Here is a 17,501-nt window from a genome sequence, read left to right on the forward strand (position 1 = left end):
AAAGTGCACATTTAATTAAAAAAATCTTAAATAAAAATAGCCTATGAAATAAAATAGGCCAGTCTTTTTCTGAAATAAATATATTTATATGAGAAAAGAATAACGAACATTACAAAAGAACTAAATATGACAAACCCTAGCAAGGGCAGCATTTATATATAAAGAAAGAAAAAACATTTGAACTACCCTGGAAAAAAAATATTTTTTGGCCCTGTAATTATTTTTTCAATCATCGATATAAATTCTACAAAGAAATACCAATTCAGTGCTTTTACTTTAAAATAGCAGTTTTTCATGTAGTGCATTACTTAGTGATTGTTTGTTATTATGTGTCCTCAGTTTTGTATGTAAATTGAATCATTGGTTCCAAGTAATATTCACTAAACCAGTTCATTGGCTTAATTAGTTGATATTTCCGAGTAAAATGTAATTGAAGGACATCAGTAAATCTGCAATTTACTTCTGTATTTTCATTCAAAAAAATAAGTGGTTCTATTAAATAAATATTTCTTAGAAACAGCCTGAGTAAAGATTACAAACACTTTCTGTGTGGAAAAGCTTGCCTAGCTTTTTTTAAGTAAATGTCACTCCAATTTTTTTCAGTGTTGTCTCTGTTTTGAGTTGGATTTAGTAGTTACAACAATTTTCACATCATTATTTATTTGAATTAAAGCAAAATTGAAATTTAAAACTTTGTCACAAGATAAAAAAGGCATCAAGGAGTTAAATTTTTTTCAGTGTTTATTGATATATGCGATATGGTCTAATTCCATATCACATTCAAAAATATATTGATATATTTTTTATATCGATATATCACCCAGCCCTAATAAGTAATGCATTATCAGACACAGACATGTTGGGCTCAGGGATTCAGGATCGGTGTTTTGGCTTTGCAGCGTTTCAGCTGCACGGTTTCCTGCATCAGAGGGATCAAAAGCTTTATAGTACTTTGACCTTTGCCAAGAGGAAAAACTGTGCATTCGTGCCAGTGTTCCCCACAAAGGGCAGCAACATAAACAGTGTTTCAGTGGGACTTCATGGCCGCTCTGTCCCCTTCAGGAAACCTCCACGTAACCCAGAGCCAGCTCAGCGCTCGGCCTCTCCGTCTCCTCCCTCCTGGACTTTGATCTGCTGCCGACTGTACACACTGTACAGCTTCTCACTATCTCTCTGTCCCTCACTCTCTGTTTTCTCAGGCTTGATTGGATTTCTAAGGGCATGTCCTCCTGGCTTTAAAGGTGGAAATCAATTGTCATTTACAAAGCAATTGATTCACTGCTGCTGTGCTGCTTTTTTGCCGTGAGACTGTGGATAAATGGCCATCTGTTTGTCTGGAAACAGTGTATGCTACACTTGCAATGAATTAAGCCCCCATGTGTAGGATTTTAATATATTTGACTCTGGCAACTCCCAGTGGAAGTGCTGGAAAAGACACTGTGGCAGACAGCATCGCAGATATACTCACTCAAACTGAAAAACTGAGAAAGAAAGAAACACGTACACACTCTGTGAAGACTGTTTTTCTACAAACAAAAGCACTTGCCATCAAAATTACTTGATTTAAGCTAAACTGCCCCTACAAAGCCTATCTGCGGTAACTACATTATTGGTCGAAATTGAGTTATAACTAAAAATTAGTCCTTGATGTCTTTTTTTTATCTTGTGACAAAGTTTTGCATTTCAATTTTGCTTTAATTCAGAGAAATAATGATGATCCAACTGAAAACCAAATCAGACCGCAGTAAGTTTTGGTTCGATCTGCTTTGACTGTGATAGAGTGTAGCCTTGTATTTCTTCATTGTGTTGAATAGTGAAGACAAGAATAATAGAAATTACATTTATTTGACAGGGGAATTATTATCTAGACAGTGATTAAGTTAAAAGTGAGATGAAATTATATTAAGACTACAATATAACTAACTTCATAATATTAAGTCTAAAATACACAAATCTTTTAATAGAGTTTTTAAACTCTTTTAAAAACACTTATAACAAAATAAATTTGAATATGTTTATTCACTGAAAACAATTGTATTGAGGGAATAATTGAGGGACATCAGTGAATCTGCAATTTACTTGTGTATTTTCATAAAAAAACAAGTGGTTCTATTAAATAAATATTACTTAGAAACAGCCTGAGTAAAGATTACAAACACTTTCTGTGTGGAAAAACTTGCCGAGCTTTTTTTAAGTAAATGTCACTCCAAGAATACTTAATTGTGAAGCACAGGATGTACAAGCATGTGCATGCATGGCAGAAAACAATAGTTTCCAGAAAGTTCCACGCCTCGTTCACATGATGCCGCCTGAGGCAGTTTCATTCGATTATAAAGACTGTGGCATGCTATTATTAGCTCAGAAAAAGGTAGGAGGTGGACCTGAGTGGAGATTAAAATGTCACACCATATTATCCTTGTTTATCCGTGTTTATTCTTTAAGCTGTTAAATTCTCTACAGCTGTACATACGTATTTACACTGAGCTCATTTTCCTTGTTGGAGGAAAGTTGTGTGTTGTCAGGTTTTAGGGACTAGCTTGGAGCAATATCATAACGTAAACTTTTAGATGATTTTTTTTGCCTTTTGTTTTTGAGAACAAGGAAAACATTCATGTAAGTGTGGCCGAGGCTTTGAACTCATTAGAGACATCAGAAGTTATTCTTTTGATATATCTGGGTGCTAATTGTGGACAAGGTGGCAAATTAAATACCAGCTCTAATTAATGGAAGTATTAGATTGTTGTATCATTTTCACATCAATGTGATAATTTCTTTTGATAAGTTTTATTATGTTTTTTTATTTGCTGGAGTAGCCAAACACATCTACAGGTGCATCTCAGTACATTAGAATATCATAGAAAGTTTATTTATGTCAGTAATTCAATTCAATTTCTTCTAATTATGATTATGGCTTACATTTAATCAATCCTAAAACTCAGTGTCTCAAAAAAAAAAAAATCCAGTGAATAAAAATATATATAGATACATACACTCATAGCATGGGTCTGAAACTTGCGGCCCGTGGGCCAGTTGTGGCCCTCGTGACGATATTTTGTGGCCCTCACCTTGATATGAAAGTTTAATGTGAGTTTTATATGAATGGCACTTCACGTGTTGTGTGTGGAAGGGCCCTTTAATTACTTCATTTGGTAATTTTGCGCTTTTTAAAATGATTTTGTGTCCTTTTTTTGGGTAATTTTGTGTCTTTTTTAAGCAATTTAGTGTTTTTTTCAGTCATTTTGTGTATTTTTCTTTACATTTTCGTGTCTTTTGTGGTCATTTTGTGTCCTTTTTTTGGTCATTTTGTGTCTTTTTTTTGGTCATTTTGTGTCTTTTTTTCAGTCATTTTGATACTGCCTCCAGCTGACCCCAGGTAATTTGAGTTTGAGACCCCTGACTAATGGGCATGTTGAGGTGCTGTGGATTTTCCTCCTGGTGATTCAGTGACTGTAGTGAACTGGTGTGTTTGCTCTGCAGCAGCTGGCTGTGGGCTGTGGTGGCCCTGCTGGCCTGCTGGTGAAGCAGTCAGAATGGACTGTGTGTGCCAGATGTTTTGCTCTCAGCCGCCCTAATACACAGCAAGACTTTTAATCCCTGCTGTACTGTAACTGCCTCACAGAGAACATAGTAAAGCCCTGTGTGTGTGTGTGTGTGTGTGTGTGTGTGTGTGTGTGTGTGTGATTGGTTTAGTCCAACTGTTTCCCTGAAATTTCCCAGAATTGCATTATTTATCTGCAATGTCTTTCATCCTGCAACTTTGTCTCTTTTGCGCTGATTTAAAGCCCGTCTTATATATCCGACCTCCTCCACTCTGCAGTGTTTGCACTCCATAGTTAAAAATAATCATCACTAATGTAAGCTCTCTCAATCCCAGATCTATGAGAGGAAATGAGAGGATTGTATCTCTCTTTGTGGAAGTAATAAGGCCCCATGGCAACAGTTATAATCGTGTTTATGTTGTGTCTTCAGTTGTCCAAATGGATTTAACGCTGATTTTTTTGTGTGTTCAATATCTTTATTGAGTTTTTCATACGTATAACAAAAACAACAACTAAAAAATTAAATAAAGATAAATACAAATGTCAAAGCAATTGGCTGGAGAAACATGAATGGAAGGTTATGTCATGTATTGAAAAAAATAAAGCTGTACAGTTTCTGTTCCTTCGCATATATACAGCATGCCATTATGAGAAGCCAAATATACACAAACCAGCACAGACAGCAACAAAAACAAACAAACAAACAGAGCTGACAAAAACAACCATAACAACAAGAACCACAGGAGGTAGGCCATATCATCCATTAATTAAAATAAATTAAAAAAGAGAGATCATATATGATACATAGAGATAAGTGGGGGGAGTCCCCCTAGAGACAGTATCCACAGCAGCATCATATTATCTCACTTATGGTCCAGCAGGCTAGGGTTGTCAAAAGTATTGATACTTTTTGGATTATTGATACTTTTGACAACCCTAGAAATGTTGTATCCGGGTACGATACTTTCAAAAGTATCGATTAATGTTGGCCGTGTTATTTTTAGCCATTAGCCGCAGCTAGCAATTAAAGGCTTACATTACGTTAATGATTATAAACAACGTAAATAAATAAATAAATTAGGCACGTAGTATGCTCATATTACATTAATTGACACAGTGTCAGTATACATAAGCATAGAGTTAATAAGTTTAAATAAATGTTGGTGACTGAAAAGAGTTATTTCCTCTCTTGAAGTCCCAGAATGAAGCAGAGAAAAGTCGACCTGCAACCAAACAGCAACACACACAGACGAAAATATTGTTCCAATTGTTTATTGTATTTATTTATTTTTTGCACTACCTCAGACCTGAAGCTTGTTATCATAGTTGCAGTTTCTTTTTGCACAACTGTTTTTTATTATAAATATTTAACCTGTGGTTCTGTTCATTTTTACATGTTGCATTTTTGGGGTCTCGAAAATGGTATCGAGTATCGAATATTTTCCTGAGTATCGGTATCGAGTTGAAATTTTTGTATCGTGACAACCCTACAGCAGGCCCTTCAACACAATGGCAGTTAGTCTCGTACCAATATAAGTCAGGACTGGGGACCAGATTGTATAGAAAGCATCAGTCATACATCTTTAACGCAGATTTTAGTTTTAATCTGCATTTCATTTTCTAAGGGCTTCATCATTTAGGTAACCTGTCTCTCTGTTTTTGTTCTGCAGGTGATTTTCAGCATCCAGACCAAGCAGTGTGTTAGGACGCGCCCCGCTCATCGTCACTGGGCGGCCCATGCACATGCACGACACCATGGGTAGCTCCCCCGAGGTGCTCTCGTGGACTTCCTGCCCCAGTCTGCTGGTGGGCAAGCTGAAGGAGGAGCTAAAACTCACCGTTGTCGGGGACAACATGAAGAAATCAAACTCGCCCAACTCCCAACCTCCGCCTCCTCAGGCCCCCCCGGCCAACTTACCCCCTCAGATCATCACGGACCTGGCCCCGCCCACTCACCTGCCCGTCCCCCTGCAGACGCTGCAGACGCCCGGCCAGGACGAGGACTCCATGCTGGGGGGCGTGAGTCCCCCGAACACCGCCTTGAGCGTGGACTCGACGCGGAGCGAGGGCGGCCACTTTGACAACAGCGTGCTGCAGCTGCAGGAGCAGGACCACGAGGAGGCCGTGTCGCCGGCGTCCTGCGAGCACGGCGGCTGTGGCAGCGGGATGGAGGAGCAGATGGGGGAGGGGGACTGCCCCATGGACCACGGTGTGGAGGGCAGGCAGAGCCACCACCACCACCACCATCACCCTGACGACATCAAGCTGCACTTCCACAGGGCGGGGCCGGGCTCCGGAGGGTTCCTGGAGGGGCTGTTCGGCTGTCTGCGGCCCGTCTGGAACATCATCGGGAAGACGTACTCCACAGAATACAAGCTGCAACAGCAAGGTGAGTTCACGGTTTTATCAAATCAAATCAAATAGTCTTTATTGTCATTATATAGCTGCACTATACAACGAAATTGAAAGTGCCCCTGCATAAGGTGCATAGTTATGACAATCATAACACAAAACAAAACAACAAAACAGCATGGGTAAAAACATTTAAAAAATATCTTTCTGTGCAGAATCAATTAGGGAAACTACAGCTACATCTCAATAAATGTAAACGTAACGTAAACGTAAACTTTTAGATGATTTTTTTTTTTGCCTTTTGTTTTTGAGAACAAGGAAAACATCCATGTAAGTGTGAAACATTTTTTTGTGTAATTTTGTGTGTTTTTTGATAATTCTGTGTCCTTTTTTGGTCATTTTGTTGGTAATTTAGTTTTTTCTGTCATTTTGCGTCCTTTTTGGGTCATTTTGTGTATATTTTGGTAATTCTGTATATTTTTGGGTCATTTTGTGTCTTTTTTAAAGTAATTTAGTGTCTTTTCAGTCATTTTGTGTCTTTTTTTGTAATTTTGTGTCTTTTTTTTTGTCATTTTGTGCCTTTTTTTAAGTAATTAAGTTTTTTTCTGTCATTTTGTGTCTTTTTTTTATTAATTTTGTGTCTTGTTTTTGGTCATTTTGATACTGCATCCAGCGGCCCCCAAGTAATTTGAGTTTGAGACCCCTGATGGACTTCTCCATCATATTCTAATGCATTGAGATGTTCCTGTAAATGCTCTGTGATTAAATGTCTCTTTAAATTATGCTCATGTTCAGCTTCATACTAGTAGAAACCCTTAGATTCCCTCCCTTTCCTCCTGATCCAGTCTGAAGCTGTAACTGAACAGCCGACCCAGGTTCACATGCTGCTCTTATGGCTGAAGCTGTACAGCTGCCAGTTTGAATTGAGGTCATGGTTAAGGTAGCCTCACCTTGCTGCAGGGCTGCCTGTACAGGCTGCACACAGAGGCTGCAGGATGAGACAGAACTGGGCTGGGTCTCGTGGTCGGTCAGCTCACGTCCACATGAACAGGGCTGGAGGTTTCTGCAGCAGTTTCTCCTCTACGCTGGTTTTAAAACCACATAACGAGGAGGGAACAGCATATGACTCACAGTTATAGAGGCAGTGCACAGGCTGTTATTTTTGCTCTGTATGGCTCGAAAATATTGTGGAGCGTGGATCGTAAACACTACCCTTTAAAAAAATCAGCTGACTGAGGCAGTAATTGTGGTGATTGTATCAGCTGGTATATAACAACTGAGCTGTTACTTAGTTATATAGTTTATTGTTTTATTGATTTATTGTGATCCCCATTAGCTGCAGATCAACTGCAGCTATTCTTCCTGGGGTCCGACATATAATATACAGTACATACAACTTAAATTAAAACAAACTTAAAGAGTTAACAATGGGAATAGTGAAGCAAAAAAACAAAAACAAAAGAAAAACTATAATAAAACCAGGAATATAAAAGATAGAAAAGCTTCAAAATCAGGATCTTTTATACATTCTACATCGTTCTATTTTAGAATTTCATTCTACATCTTTATGTTTAATATCCATTTACTTAAATACAAATTTCCTACATAGTTAAGTTAATACACCATAGCTATATTCATTACGTAATATACCTTACTAACATATTATTCTATATTTCTAATAGTAAATTAATAGTAATAATTTCCATATATATCTATTTTGGAGATGTTATTTCATCTTTACGTTGAATATCCATTACTTAAAGCTAGATGTTATATAAAGTTTAAGAGCTGATATCTAGAGATTTTCCATGGTTTTCTTAAAAATGATTTTGGTTATTATCAAGAAAACCATGGAAAATGTCTCTCAAATTAAACTTTTATCAGCTATTTTTGTTGTTATCATTATATTTGTCCAAACAAATTTACCTTTAGTTGTACCAGGCATTAAAATGAACAAATGCAATGAAGAAAACAATGGTGGCCTGATAATTTTTTCCGTGACTGTATGTTTATATGAGAAAAGAATAACGAACATTAAAAAAAAATTAAATATGACAAACTCTAGTAAGGGCAGCATTTATATATAAAAAAATACTATACTATATCGATATATATGATATGGTCTAATTCCATATCACATTTAAAAATATTTTGATATATTTTTTATATCGCCCAGCCCTATTAAAGATCAAACTCAATGACATACAGTTACAAAAAGGACAATAAAAAGCTTGTGTTTTAATAAAAAGTAATTTACTTGTTTCCAGACATGTGGGAGGTTCCATTCGAGGAGATTTCTGAGTTGCAGTGGCTGGGCAGTGGAGCACAGGGAGCCGTCTTTCTGGGCAAGTTCCGCTCCGAGGAGGTGGCCATCAAGAAGGTGCGAGAGCAGAAGGAGACGGACATCAAACACCTGCGAAAACTCAAGCATCCAAATATCATCAGCTTCAAGTGAGTCTGCAACCACTTCAGCTTGCATGTGTGCGGTTTATAACGGTATGCTTGTTATCCTGTATGTCGCCGTGTTTCCTAGATCAGCATCTGTATTTTTTGAAGGTATTAAAAACCAGTGAACTTTCTAAATATAGGCGGGTGCATATATGAAAAAAACCCACCTAGCCCTAAAAAATTCTAACAAAAGGTTTCTCAGCTGTTTTCTGTAGTATTAGATGGCCTTAATAACATACTAAATGTTTACCAAAATATGACCACTAGAAATGTGTCATTTTCAAGATGGCAGGAAGTCTCCAACACTAGGCAAAGACATGAGAAAAAAAAAATGAGAAAGGAGAAATATGCAATGACTTAAGGGAAATTGTACTTATTTTCACATGAATATGCTTGTAACCAATAGCTTCAATATATATTTGTACTTGTAATCACTTATCTATCATGCAAATGGCACCAGCATTTCTGGTCTGGGAGGAATACAAATCGTCAGGCGGATTAGGACCAAACTTGTGAATAAAGGGGACATGCTGGACAAAAGCAGCCCATTTTTTCCACATGCTCTCTATCACCATAGGTTTCAATTTTTCCATGGGAGCCACTTCATCAAGATTGTGGATCAGAGATGGCAGCCATATAAAATCTATGAGAACCAATGTATCTTCAAAGCCACTTAGAAGGTCAATCTTGGTGTCAAAATCTACATTTTCTCGGTCAAGGAATCATTTAAAGCTATTGAGAATATCACTAGATGATTATTTGATCAAATAGATATGTTTGGCACTTTGGCCATGTATTTATGTAATTTCCAACTTAAGCTGTCTGACGTGTATTAATCTAGGTCATATATGGTAGGCTACATATATTCTGAAAAATGAATAACATGCAACAAATTTACCGCCCAAGCCTGACTCTGACGGTGTCCAAATCTGCACAGTTGACAATTATTTTGTCATTATCAAGATAGATAGATAGAGAGATAGATAGATAGAGAGATAGGACTTTATTGTCCACTGTGGTGGAAATTTGTCTTTGGCTTCTCCAATATATAAAATACAAACATGACACACATAAAAACATACAATCTCTGAATAAACATAAATACACATACGTAATAAATAAATAAATACACTAGCAATACACTATACATCAGTAAAAACATACAGCAGCAAACAATTGTGCAAATGGGCATGAAACAGCACAGGTGAACACATTTAAATGCCGAGGTCTTCATCCTTATATAAATGTGTTTCCATGTTTGTTTTTTCCAACTTAGGGGTGTGTGCACCCAGGCGCCATGTTACTGCATCATCATGGAGTACTGTGCTCAGGGCCAGCTGTACGAGGTGCTGAGGGCGGGGAGGAAGGTGACCCCCAGGATGCTGGTGGACTGGGCCTCAGGCATCGCCAGCGGCATGAACTACCTACACCTGCACAAGATCATCCACAGAGATCTCAAGTCCCCAAAGTGAGTTTCCTCTTTTCCTGGTATTCAATTATGGCCAAATGAGGTTGTGTGTGTGAAAATGGGATGTACAATGAGGTGTAATACTCTTATGTAGTGTTAATATACAGTTGTGTAAAGTGTATATTACATGGATGTACATTGAGATATAAAGAGACACAGAAATAGTTATTTTAAGAAAAAGAAACTTAATCATTCAACATGGTTAGACATATATACAGACACAGATGTAGGAGGGAATAAGTTTTCATGCAGCACAAACAGATTGATGTGAATAACAGAATTTGCACATTACATGCAGACCACTACAACGTCTGCAACTCCATAAAACACTTACTTTTCATAAGGTACCAAACCATCCAGCACATACACATTGAACATTGATATTCACTGGAAACTATTAGAATATTATTGGAAAATTGAACCTTGTAGCCACTTTAAAACTCCTAAAGATAGGTAGGCTAAATAGACTTACAGATGAGATGAGTCATGGTGGAAATCCAGAGTGAATTGTGTTACTGACCAGGTGTAGGCCTATCACACAATGGGGCGGAGCTCCCCTAAAAAGGGGCGGAGCTCCCCGAAAAGGCGTCCGATCGGAAACAGTGCAATGCCGCAACACGTCCTACGTAAATAATGATATTTTCAAAAATGAATTAAAAAAAATCTTCAAAATCGAGGATGCACACCTTCGTGCCATGAGCAAGACACATAGGAGATCTGAGGTCAGAGAGATATGCCCTAGACACACACACACACACACACACACACACACACACACACACACACAGACACTTCTTTCTTTATAGATAGATTGCATTAGAGAGTGTTTTATTGAAGGAGGCCCATGTGCAATAGTGATTAGAAATACAGTTGAATTAAAAATTCATTATGCTAAGCTACAAATGTGATATTTCCTCCTGATCTACATTGGAGTACAGTTTGGTTTGCCACTGTTACGCAGCAGCCCACGGATGCTGGGGTCACATTCTTAAAGCTGATCAGCCCTGTTTAAGGACTTTTAGCCCACAGCATCTACAACAATTCATCCTTTCAGCTCTGAGTAGTCTGACATTAACTCAAATGCCATTCTCAGAATTAATAAAAGCTCGTCGTTATAAGAGTAAGACACAGTGTCCTGGCTCATCCTGCTCCTCTCTGCACACTGTAGCCCTGTTTCTCTAATCAATATCATCATGCTGCTGCAGTGCCAAACACTGTATTAGTCAGCAGAATGATGGCATGCTGAATGTGCTTGAAAGGTCAGTCTCATTCTGCTAATGGGGTGTTTCAGATGCAGAAATGTGCTTTTTTAACAGTCTGTTAAGCTTAAAGACCAAAATGCTACAACAAGCAAGCCAAACCTCCTTTAAAACCAGTGGAAATGTCACAGGAAACGCAGGTCATCTGACATTAATGTTGGTCTGACATGGCTTGGCTCCAATATGAAAAGGTGAACAAGGTTTTATAATAACTCTGGAATTATTACACAGCTGGTATAAATTGTTTTAGGACTCTCTTAAACTTGAAGTCCTTTTTTTGTCCTTCAGAGGAACTAAAAGATATTTTTCAATCTGACCCTACGTTTTTGTGTCTAAGTGACTAATGGGGGACAGCAATTTTTAAAATTGGTCCAGTATTGAGTGAGAGCGCTGTAGCCAGCAGCAGCAAAACAGGCTCTAGTGCAATTCTTGGGTTCAATTTGTCTGCTGTCAATGTACGTCCACAAAAAGTGCCTGTAATTTGCCAGTGACAGGCCCAGATTGTTAGTGTCAGGAAGCATCTGTGAAGGGAAAAAAAAGAGATATAAAATGTTTTTCTCTACCTTTCTCTTCATCCATGAGAAGATAAGTGTCCAGGTTGAAAGATATTGAAGATTTTACCTTGCTAACAAGCCTGTGTGTTTTTTGTTTGTTTCTGTTTTTAGTGTTTTAGTCACTCACAACGACACTGTGAAAATTTCCGACTTTGGAACGTCCAAAGAGCTCAGCGACAAAAGTACAAAGATGTCATTTGCGGGGACGGTGGCCTGGATGGCGCCAGAGGTGATAAGAAACGAACCTGTGTCTGAAAAAGTAGACATCTGGTAAGTACTAAACTTACACAATAATGCATTATTTTAAGAATAAAATACATTGCTACAGTGAAACTGTGACAGGCCAAAAGTTTGGAAGAAGATGAAATTTGTACAAAAAAAGATAATAGTTTCATTGGTATACTTTGCAACAAAATAAACATGATTATTATATAAAGAGTCACTTATTAGAACACATTTTTACTATAATTATCAGGTCTTTGGGTTTTTATTGCCTAGACTTTGTGTATCCTTCTTTCCTTAGTGTATAAATCTGTATTCTTGTTTCTTTTGTCAGAGATATGAACACAGTTGAGATTTATTGGGGTTTTGTATCCAAACTCTCAAAAGCCAAAGAGCTAAAGCAAATAATGCAAACTGTGATTTGGTTTTTTACTTTTGCACTGAAGTTGTGACTCTTCCAAATCTTCTCAGCCCTAAAACTTTTAACATTTATTCAGTAATAGTCTGTTAACATCAATGTATACGTAAAGGTAGATTGAGGAAAATGGTTCAATTCAATAAAGATAAAGTCTGATCATGCAGTAAACACATCCAAAAATCCAAAGAATTCATACTGTTTTTTAAGAAAGACATTGTGAAGAGAAGATTTAAGTTGCTTCAAAACTTTTGGCCTGTAGTGTATATCTTCAACAAAAGTCTATTTTAAGGCTCATCTGTCTGACTGTCTTTGCTTGTGTGATGCAGGTCGTTTGGAGTCGTGTTGTGGGAACTTCTGACTGGAGAGATTCCCTACAAAGACGTGGACTCCTCTGCCATCATTTGGGGTGTTGGCAGCAACAGTCTTCACCTTCCTGTCCCTTCCACCTGCCCGGATGGCTTCAAAATCCTCATGAAACAAACATGGTGAGTGTGGACCATAGACAGTGATAAAAAAAATGATTAGAACACCCTTGTTTTCTTCAGTTTCTTGTTCATGGTAATGCCAGCTACAACTAAAGAATCAGAATCAGAATCACCTTTATTGTCATTGCACAGAGTAACAAGTACTAGGACAGGGATGGGCAACTGGAGGCCCGGGGGCCACATATGGCCCGCACCCTCACTTGAAGTGGCCCTCAGTACAACTACATGCATTTGAGCATGAAATCTTGTGAAGTGCAGTGTAAAAATGCACAAAATTACTTCTTGCAAAATTAATGTTGGTCTGCTGTTCTTGCACTGAAAAAAAAAGAAATCACAGTAAGTGGTTATTTTTTATTTGCTTCAAACCTTTTGTATACATATTTATACTGTTATTCATGCATTTGAACATGAAATATGTTAAGTTACTGCACTGTAAACATATTTAAAATTGCAGTTTCATCATATCTGGTTAAGTGCACGCTCCTATATGTGGCCCTGTGGTAGTGTCCATGAGAAATTGTGGCCCCCTGCAGCATTTAAGTTGCCCATCCCTGTACTAGGACGACAAAATTAGCCATAAAACCGTCCAAGCGTATACTTAAAACACACATACAATATGACAGAGGTGGACAGGACAGGGAGACAGAGATGAAAGAAAAGAAATACAGCAAAATGTGAGGAGAGGAAAGGAGGAAAAAACAATGAAATAAGGTACATTCGTTTGGACAATTATAACGATAACAACAAAAATAGCTCATAAGAGTTTAATTTAAGAGCTGATATCTAGACATTTTCCATGGTTTCTTGATATTGAATTTGGTTATTATCAATAAAACCATGTTAAATGTCTAGATATCAGCTCTTAAATTAAACTCTTATGAGCTATTTTTGTTGTTATCTTTATATTTGTCCAAACAAAGGTACTTTTAGTTGTACCAGGCATTAAAATGAACAAGAAACTGAAGAAAACAATGGTCTAAAGAAATTCCATGACTGTACATTATGTCTAATAGCATTTTTGTCCATCACATTTAAGAAAAAAGTTTTTTAATGCTTAAATACTTAAAAACCCACACAGAATTGCCTAAAAGTAAATTTTTTACCATTTTTATTTAATCACAACTCCTCTCCCTGTTACCTGCTGATTCCAGGCAGGGAAAGCCCAGGAACAGGCCTTCATTCCGTCAGATCCTCCTCCACCTGGACATTGCCTCTGCTGATGTCTTAGGAGCTCCTCAGGAGACCTACTTCAAGTCTCAGGTCTGTAATACAAGTGCAAAACACTTCTTCTATTATTTGTTATAGATAATGTTGTTCTCCTACAGTGCTGAGTTGAAGTCACCTGTGTGTCTAACAGGCAAATTCACAAAGAATTGTGCAGCTTTTGAACATTTACACTTTGCACCATGAATAATTGTAATTAGACAAAAAGAAGGGCAAATGCACTCAGCTGCTAAACTTTATGGCAAGTTTGCACGTTGCATGTCATTAGAGCAATATCTTTTGACCTAAATCTAAAGTTTTATTTAAATCTTGGTAAGAAACAAATAATTTGCAGTGCACTCTGCTCGGGCCAGTTCATCGCTGCTTTCACCTTTAATTTATCTTGTTTTAAGAGTTAATTTCTTATTTTAAGCGTTCAACCTGCTTATTTAATCATCTCAATTTAAGAAATCTTATCAAGTGAAATTATCTGTCCATGCAGCAAGATAATTCCCCTCAGATTTAGTGTTTTTATCTTGTTTTTAGACACACCTTTTTTGCAGTGTGGGATTCATGGTGCTATCAGCAGCCTTTTCTTATTTCCCGCAAGAATGAATTGTCATCTTTTGTCCTGTATTCATCCATATTACAGGCAGAATGGAGGGAGGAAGTGAAGAAACATTTTGAGAAGATCAAAAGTGAAGGCACCTGTATCCACCGGCTGGACGAGGAGCTGATCCGACGCAGGCGGGATGAACTCAGGTGTGTAAGAAGGATTTACATTTACAGGAAACCAAAGCAACAGCGAACATGTGCATTGATTTATTTCTTGAGGCAGAATGTTGTTGGAAGTTAATACTTGTTTGCATTTCCCAAACTCCCTCAGGCATGCACTGGACATCCGGGAGCACTATGAGAGGAAGCTGGAGAGAGCCAACAACCTCTACATGGAGCTCAGTGCCATCATGCTGCAGCTGGAGGTCCGAGAGAAGGAGCTCATGAAGTACGTACATAAATAAATCCTTTATCACAGTAGGCATCAGCTGACTTTACTAATGTCCTGCTCCTTTCCTCATTATCAGACCTTATTTGTGTGTATACGACTATTTCCTCTTTATAAAAGGCATTTCCAGTAATGAAGTATTTGAAATTATTACAATGGCTTGGCAAAACAACTGACCGTAGATTCAGCTAGCGAGAAGAATGGAATGAAAAAAACTCATTGTTTGGGGTCAGTTTGTAGTCACTATAACAATAATATGGCATTTTTTAAATCACATCACAGACATTTTAGACTTGAGTTTTTCCGTCCTTGATTTGTGTTTGTGGTTCCTGTGTATATTGTCTTGTGTGTTCCCCAAATAAATAAATGAAGTGAAAGTAAAATCTGTAAATAGGTCAAAAATAAAAGACAATCCGTAAAGGTTCCTGCTCCTTTATGTAGATCTGTACACTTACTTGACTTCTGTCTTGTAGAATTTGGATTAATCTCTGTTGAATTGAATGTGATTTCTCTTCACTGTCATATAACACTGAACTAATTCAGTCATCCCTCTAGGAGAGAGCAGGCGGTGGAGAAGAAATACCCCGGGACCTATAAGCGCCACCTGGTCAGACCCATCGTCAGATCCAACGCTGTGGAGAAGCTCATCAAGAAGAAAGGAAGCATGTCCCACAAACCTGGGATGCCCAACACTAAAAGGTCAGAACCGTAGCAAATTGGAAAAGTCTCTAATTTCCTGTTTTCAGCTTCTCTACTCTATTAGCATTTTCAGGTTCATCTCGATGATTTGTTAGAAAGTGTATCCATTGTATCCATCCAAAATTAATAGACCACCCTTTTTTTCTTCAATTTCTTGTTCATTTTAATGTAATAATAACAACAAAAATAGCTCATAAGAGTTTAACTCTATGGAGTCTTGGGCTATTTTGTCCATTTTTTAATCCTTTTCATGTCATTTTGTGTCTTTTTTGGTCATTTGTGTCTTTTTTGTGTCTTTTTTTGTTATTTTGTGTATTTTTAGTCATTTTGTGTCTTCTGTGGGGGTTTTTTGGTTGTTCTGTCTTCTCATGTTATGTCTTTTTTTGGTAATTTTTTGCTCTTTTTTGGTCATTTTGTGTCTTTTTTTGGTAATTTTGTTTCTTTTTGTGTCTTTTTTTGGTCTGCTTTGTTTTTACGTCTGGATGTGATGAAGAAGCCATACTTTGGCGCTTTCGAAGACTCCAGAGGGTTAATTATAGAGCTGATATCTAGACATTTTCCATGGTTTTCTTGATAATGACTTTGGTTATTATCAAGAAAACCATGGAAAATGTCTAGACTAGGCATTAAAATGAACAAGACATTTAAGAAAACAATGGTCTAATTTTTTTTCCCATGACTTCATATGTTCTGGTAAAGTTTTGTTAGAAGACATTGGGTACATTTGGTTTTGGGGTGAATAAATTACTTTAAACACTATGTTAATGTTGTGAATGCATTTTTCATTTTTGTTTCAGGCCAGACTTGCTTCGCTCCGATGGCATCCCCAGCCTGGACCCCCTGCCCTCCCCCTCGCCTCTCTCAGCCAGCCCCAAGATCTCCACGCCGCCCGGCAAGGCCCGCTACCGCAGCAAGCCTCGCCACCGCCGCGCCAACAGCAAAGGCAGCCACAGCGAGTTCCCCGGGCTGCTGAAGCCTCTGACGGCCGCCACAGAAGACACCCTGTCTCTGCAGGAGCAGCCGTTCCTCCACCACCACCACCACCACCAACCGCCCCCCGAGGGCCCCTTCCTCCCCCTGAAGGGCCGCGAGGAGGCCGTCGTCAACTGTGCCAACAACCTGCGCTACTTCGGCCCCGCCGCCGCCCTCCGCAGCCCCCAGACGGACCACCTGCAGCGCCGCGTTTCTGGCTCCAGCCCCGACCTCATATCCACCGCCGTGGATGCAGACACGCGGCAGCGGACTTCCTCCACCAGCTCCAACCCCGTCCCAGGTGCAGGCGCTGGTTCTTTGTGTCCCTGCTGCCAGGCTCACCCCTTCCCCGGCTGCCTTCACTGTCAGGAGACCCCTCCTGCATCCAATCACCCAGAGCTGCCCCACTACTCTCTGCTCAACACCCAGGAGAGCACCGCGTCTTCTTTAGGGGCTCCCTGCAAAGACCCGGCCTCAGATGGAGAGGCGACAAAGAAAGCTGAGCCGCAGGAACAAGAGGCGTCCCAACGCACTCACACCCTGCTCACCGCTCTGCCCCGCACCCTCAGACCTCTCAGGAAGGTGAGCAGAGCCGCCCCCCTCTACGGTTGTCACCATACTAACATTTTCAACTTGATACAGATACTCAGGAAAATATTCGATACTAGATACCATTTTTTTGATACCACAAGGATAAAAACAAACAGACCCCAAAAGACACAAAATGACCCCAAAAAAAGACACGAAGTGACTAAAAAAGACACAAAATGACAAAAAAAGACACAAAATGACAGGAAAAAAACGAAATTACTTAAAAAAGAAACAAAATGACCCCAAAAATAGACACAAAATGACCAAAAAAGACACAAAGTGACTAAA

At 38.7% G+C, this 17,501-nt stretch overlaps 1 protein-coding gene across 3 annotated transcripts in view; it reads left to right on the plus strand.

Annotated features, from left to right (window-relative positions):
• The window catches only part of si:ch211-45c16.2 (mitogen-activated protein kinase kinase kinase 13), a 55,934-nt gene that overhangs the window by 31,429 nt on the left and 7,004 nt on the right, over positions 1-17,501 (plus strand). For 2 of the 3 annotated variants that reach the window (XM_059342745.1, XM_059342747.1), the window contains 10 exons: positions 5,210-5,928; positions 8,159-8,342; positions 9,616-9,807; positions 11,732-11,890; positions 12,587-12,745; positions 13,897-14,005; positions 14,601-14,710; positions 14,835-14,951; positions 15,495-15,650; positions 16,448-17,204. In XM_059342745.1, the coding sequence (XP_059198728.1) occupies positions 5,277-5,928; positions 8,159-8,342; positions 9,616-9,807; positions 11,732-11,890; positions 12,587-12,745; positions 13,897-14,005; positions 14,601-14,710; positions 14,835-14,951; positions 15,495-15,650; positions 16,448-17,204 (2,595 nt within the window). In that variant the 5' untranslated portion in view covers positions 5,210-5,276. The remainder of the gene's footprint in view (positions 1-5,209; positions 5,929-8,158; positions 8,343-9,615; positions 9,808-11,731; positions 11,891-12,586; positions 12,746-13,896; positions 14,006-14,600; positions 14,711-14,834; positions 14,952-15,494; positions 15,651-16,447; positions 17,205-17,501) is intronic. The other variant, XM_059342748.1, reaches the window with a different exon arrangement.

The sequence above is a fragment of the Centropristis striata genome, chromosome 10 (genome assembly GCF_030273125.1).
Source record: "Centropristis striata isolate RG_2023a ecotype Rhode Island chromosome 10, C.striata_1.0, whole genome shotgun sequence".
Taxonomy (NCBI): domain Eukaryota; kingdom Metazoa; phylum Chordata; class Actinopteri; order Perciformes; family Serranidae; genus Centropristis; species Centropristis striata.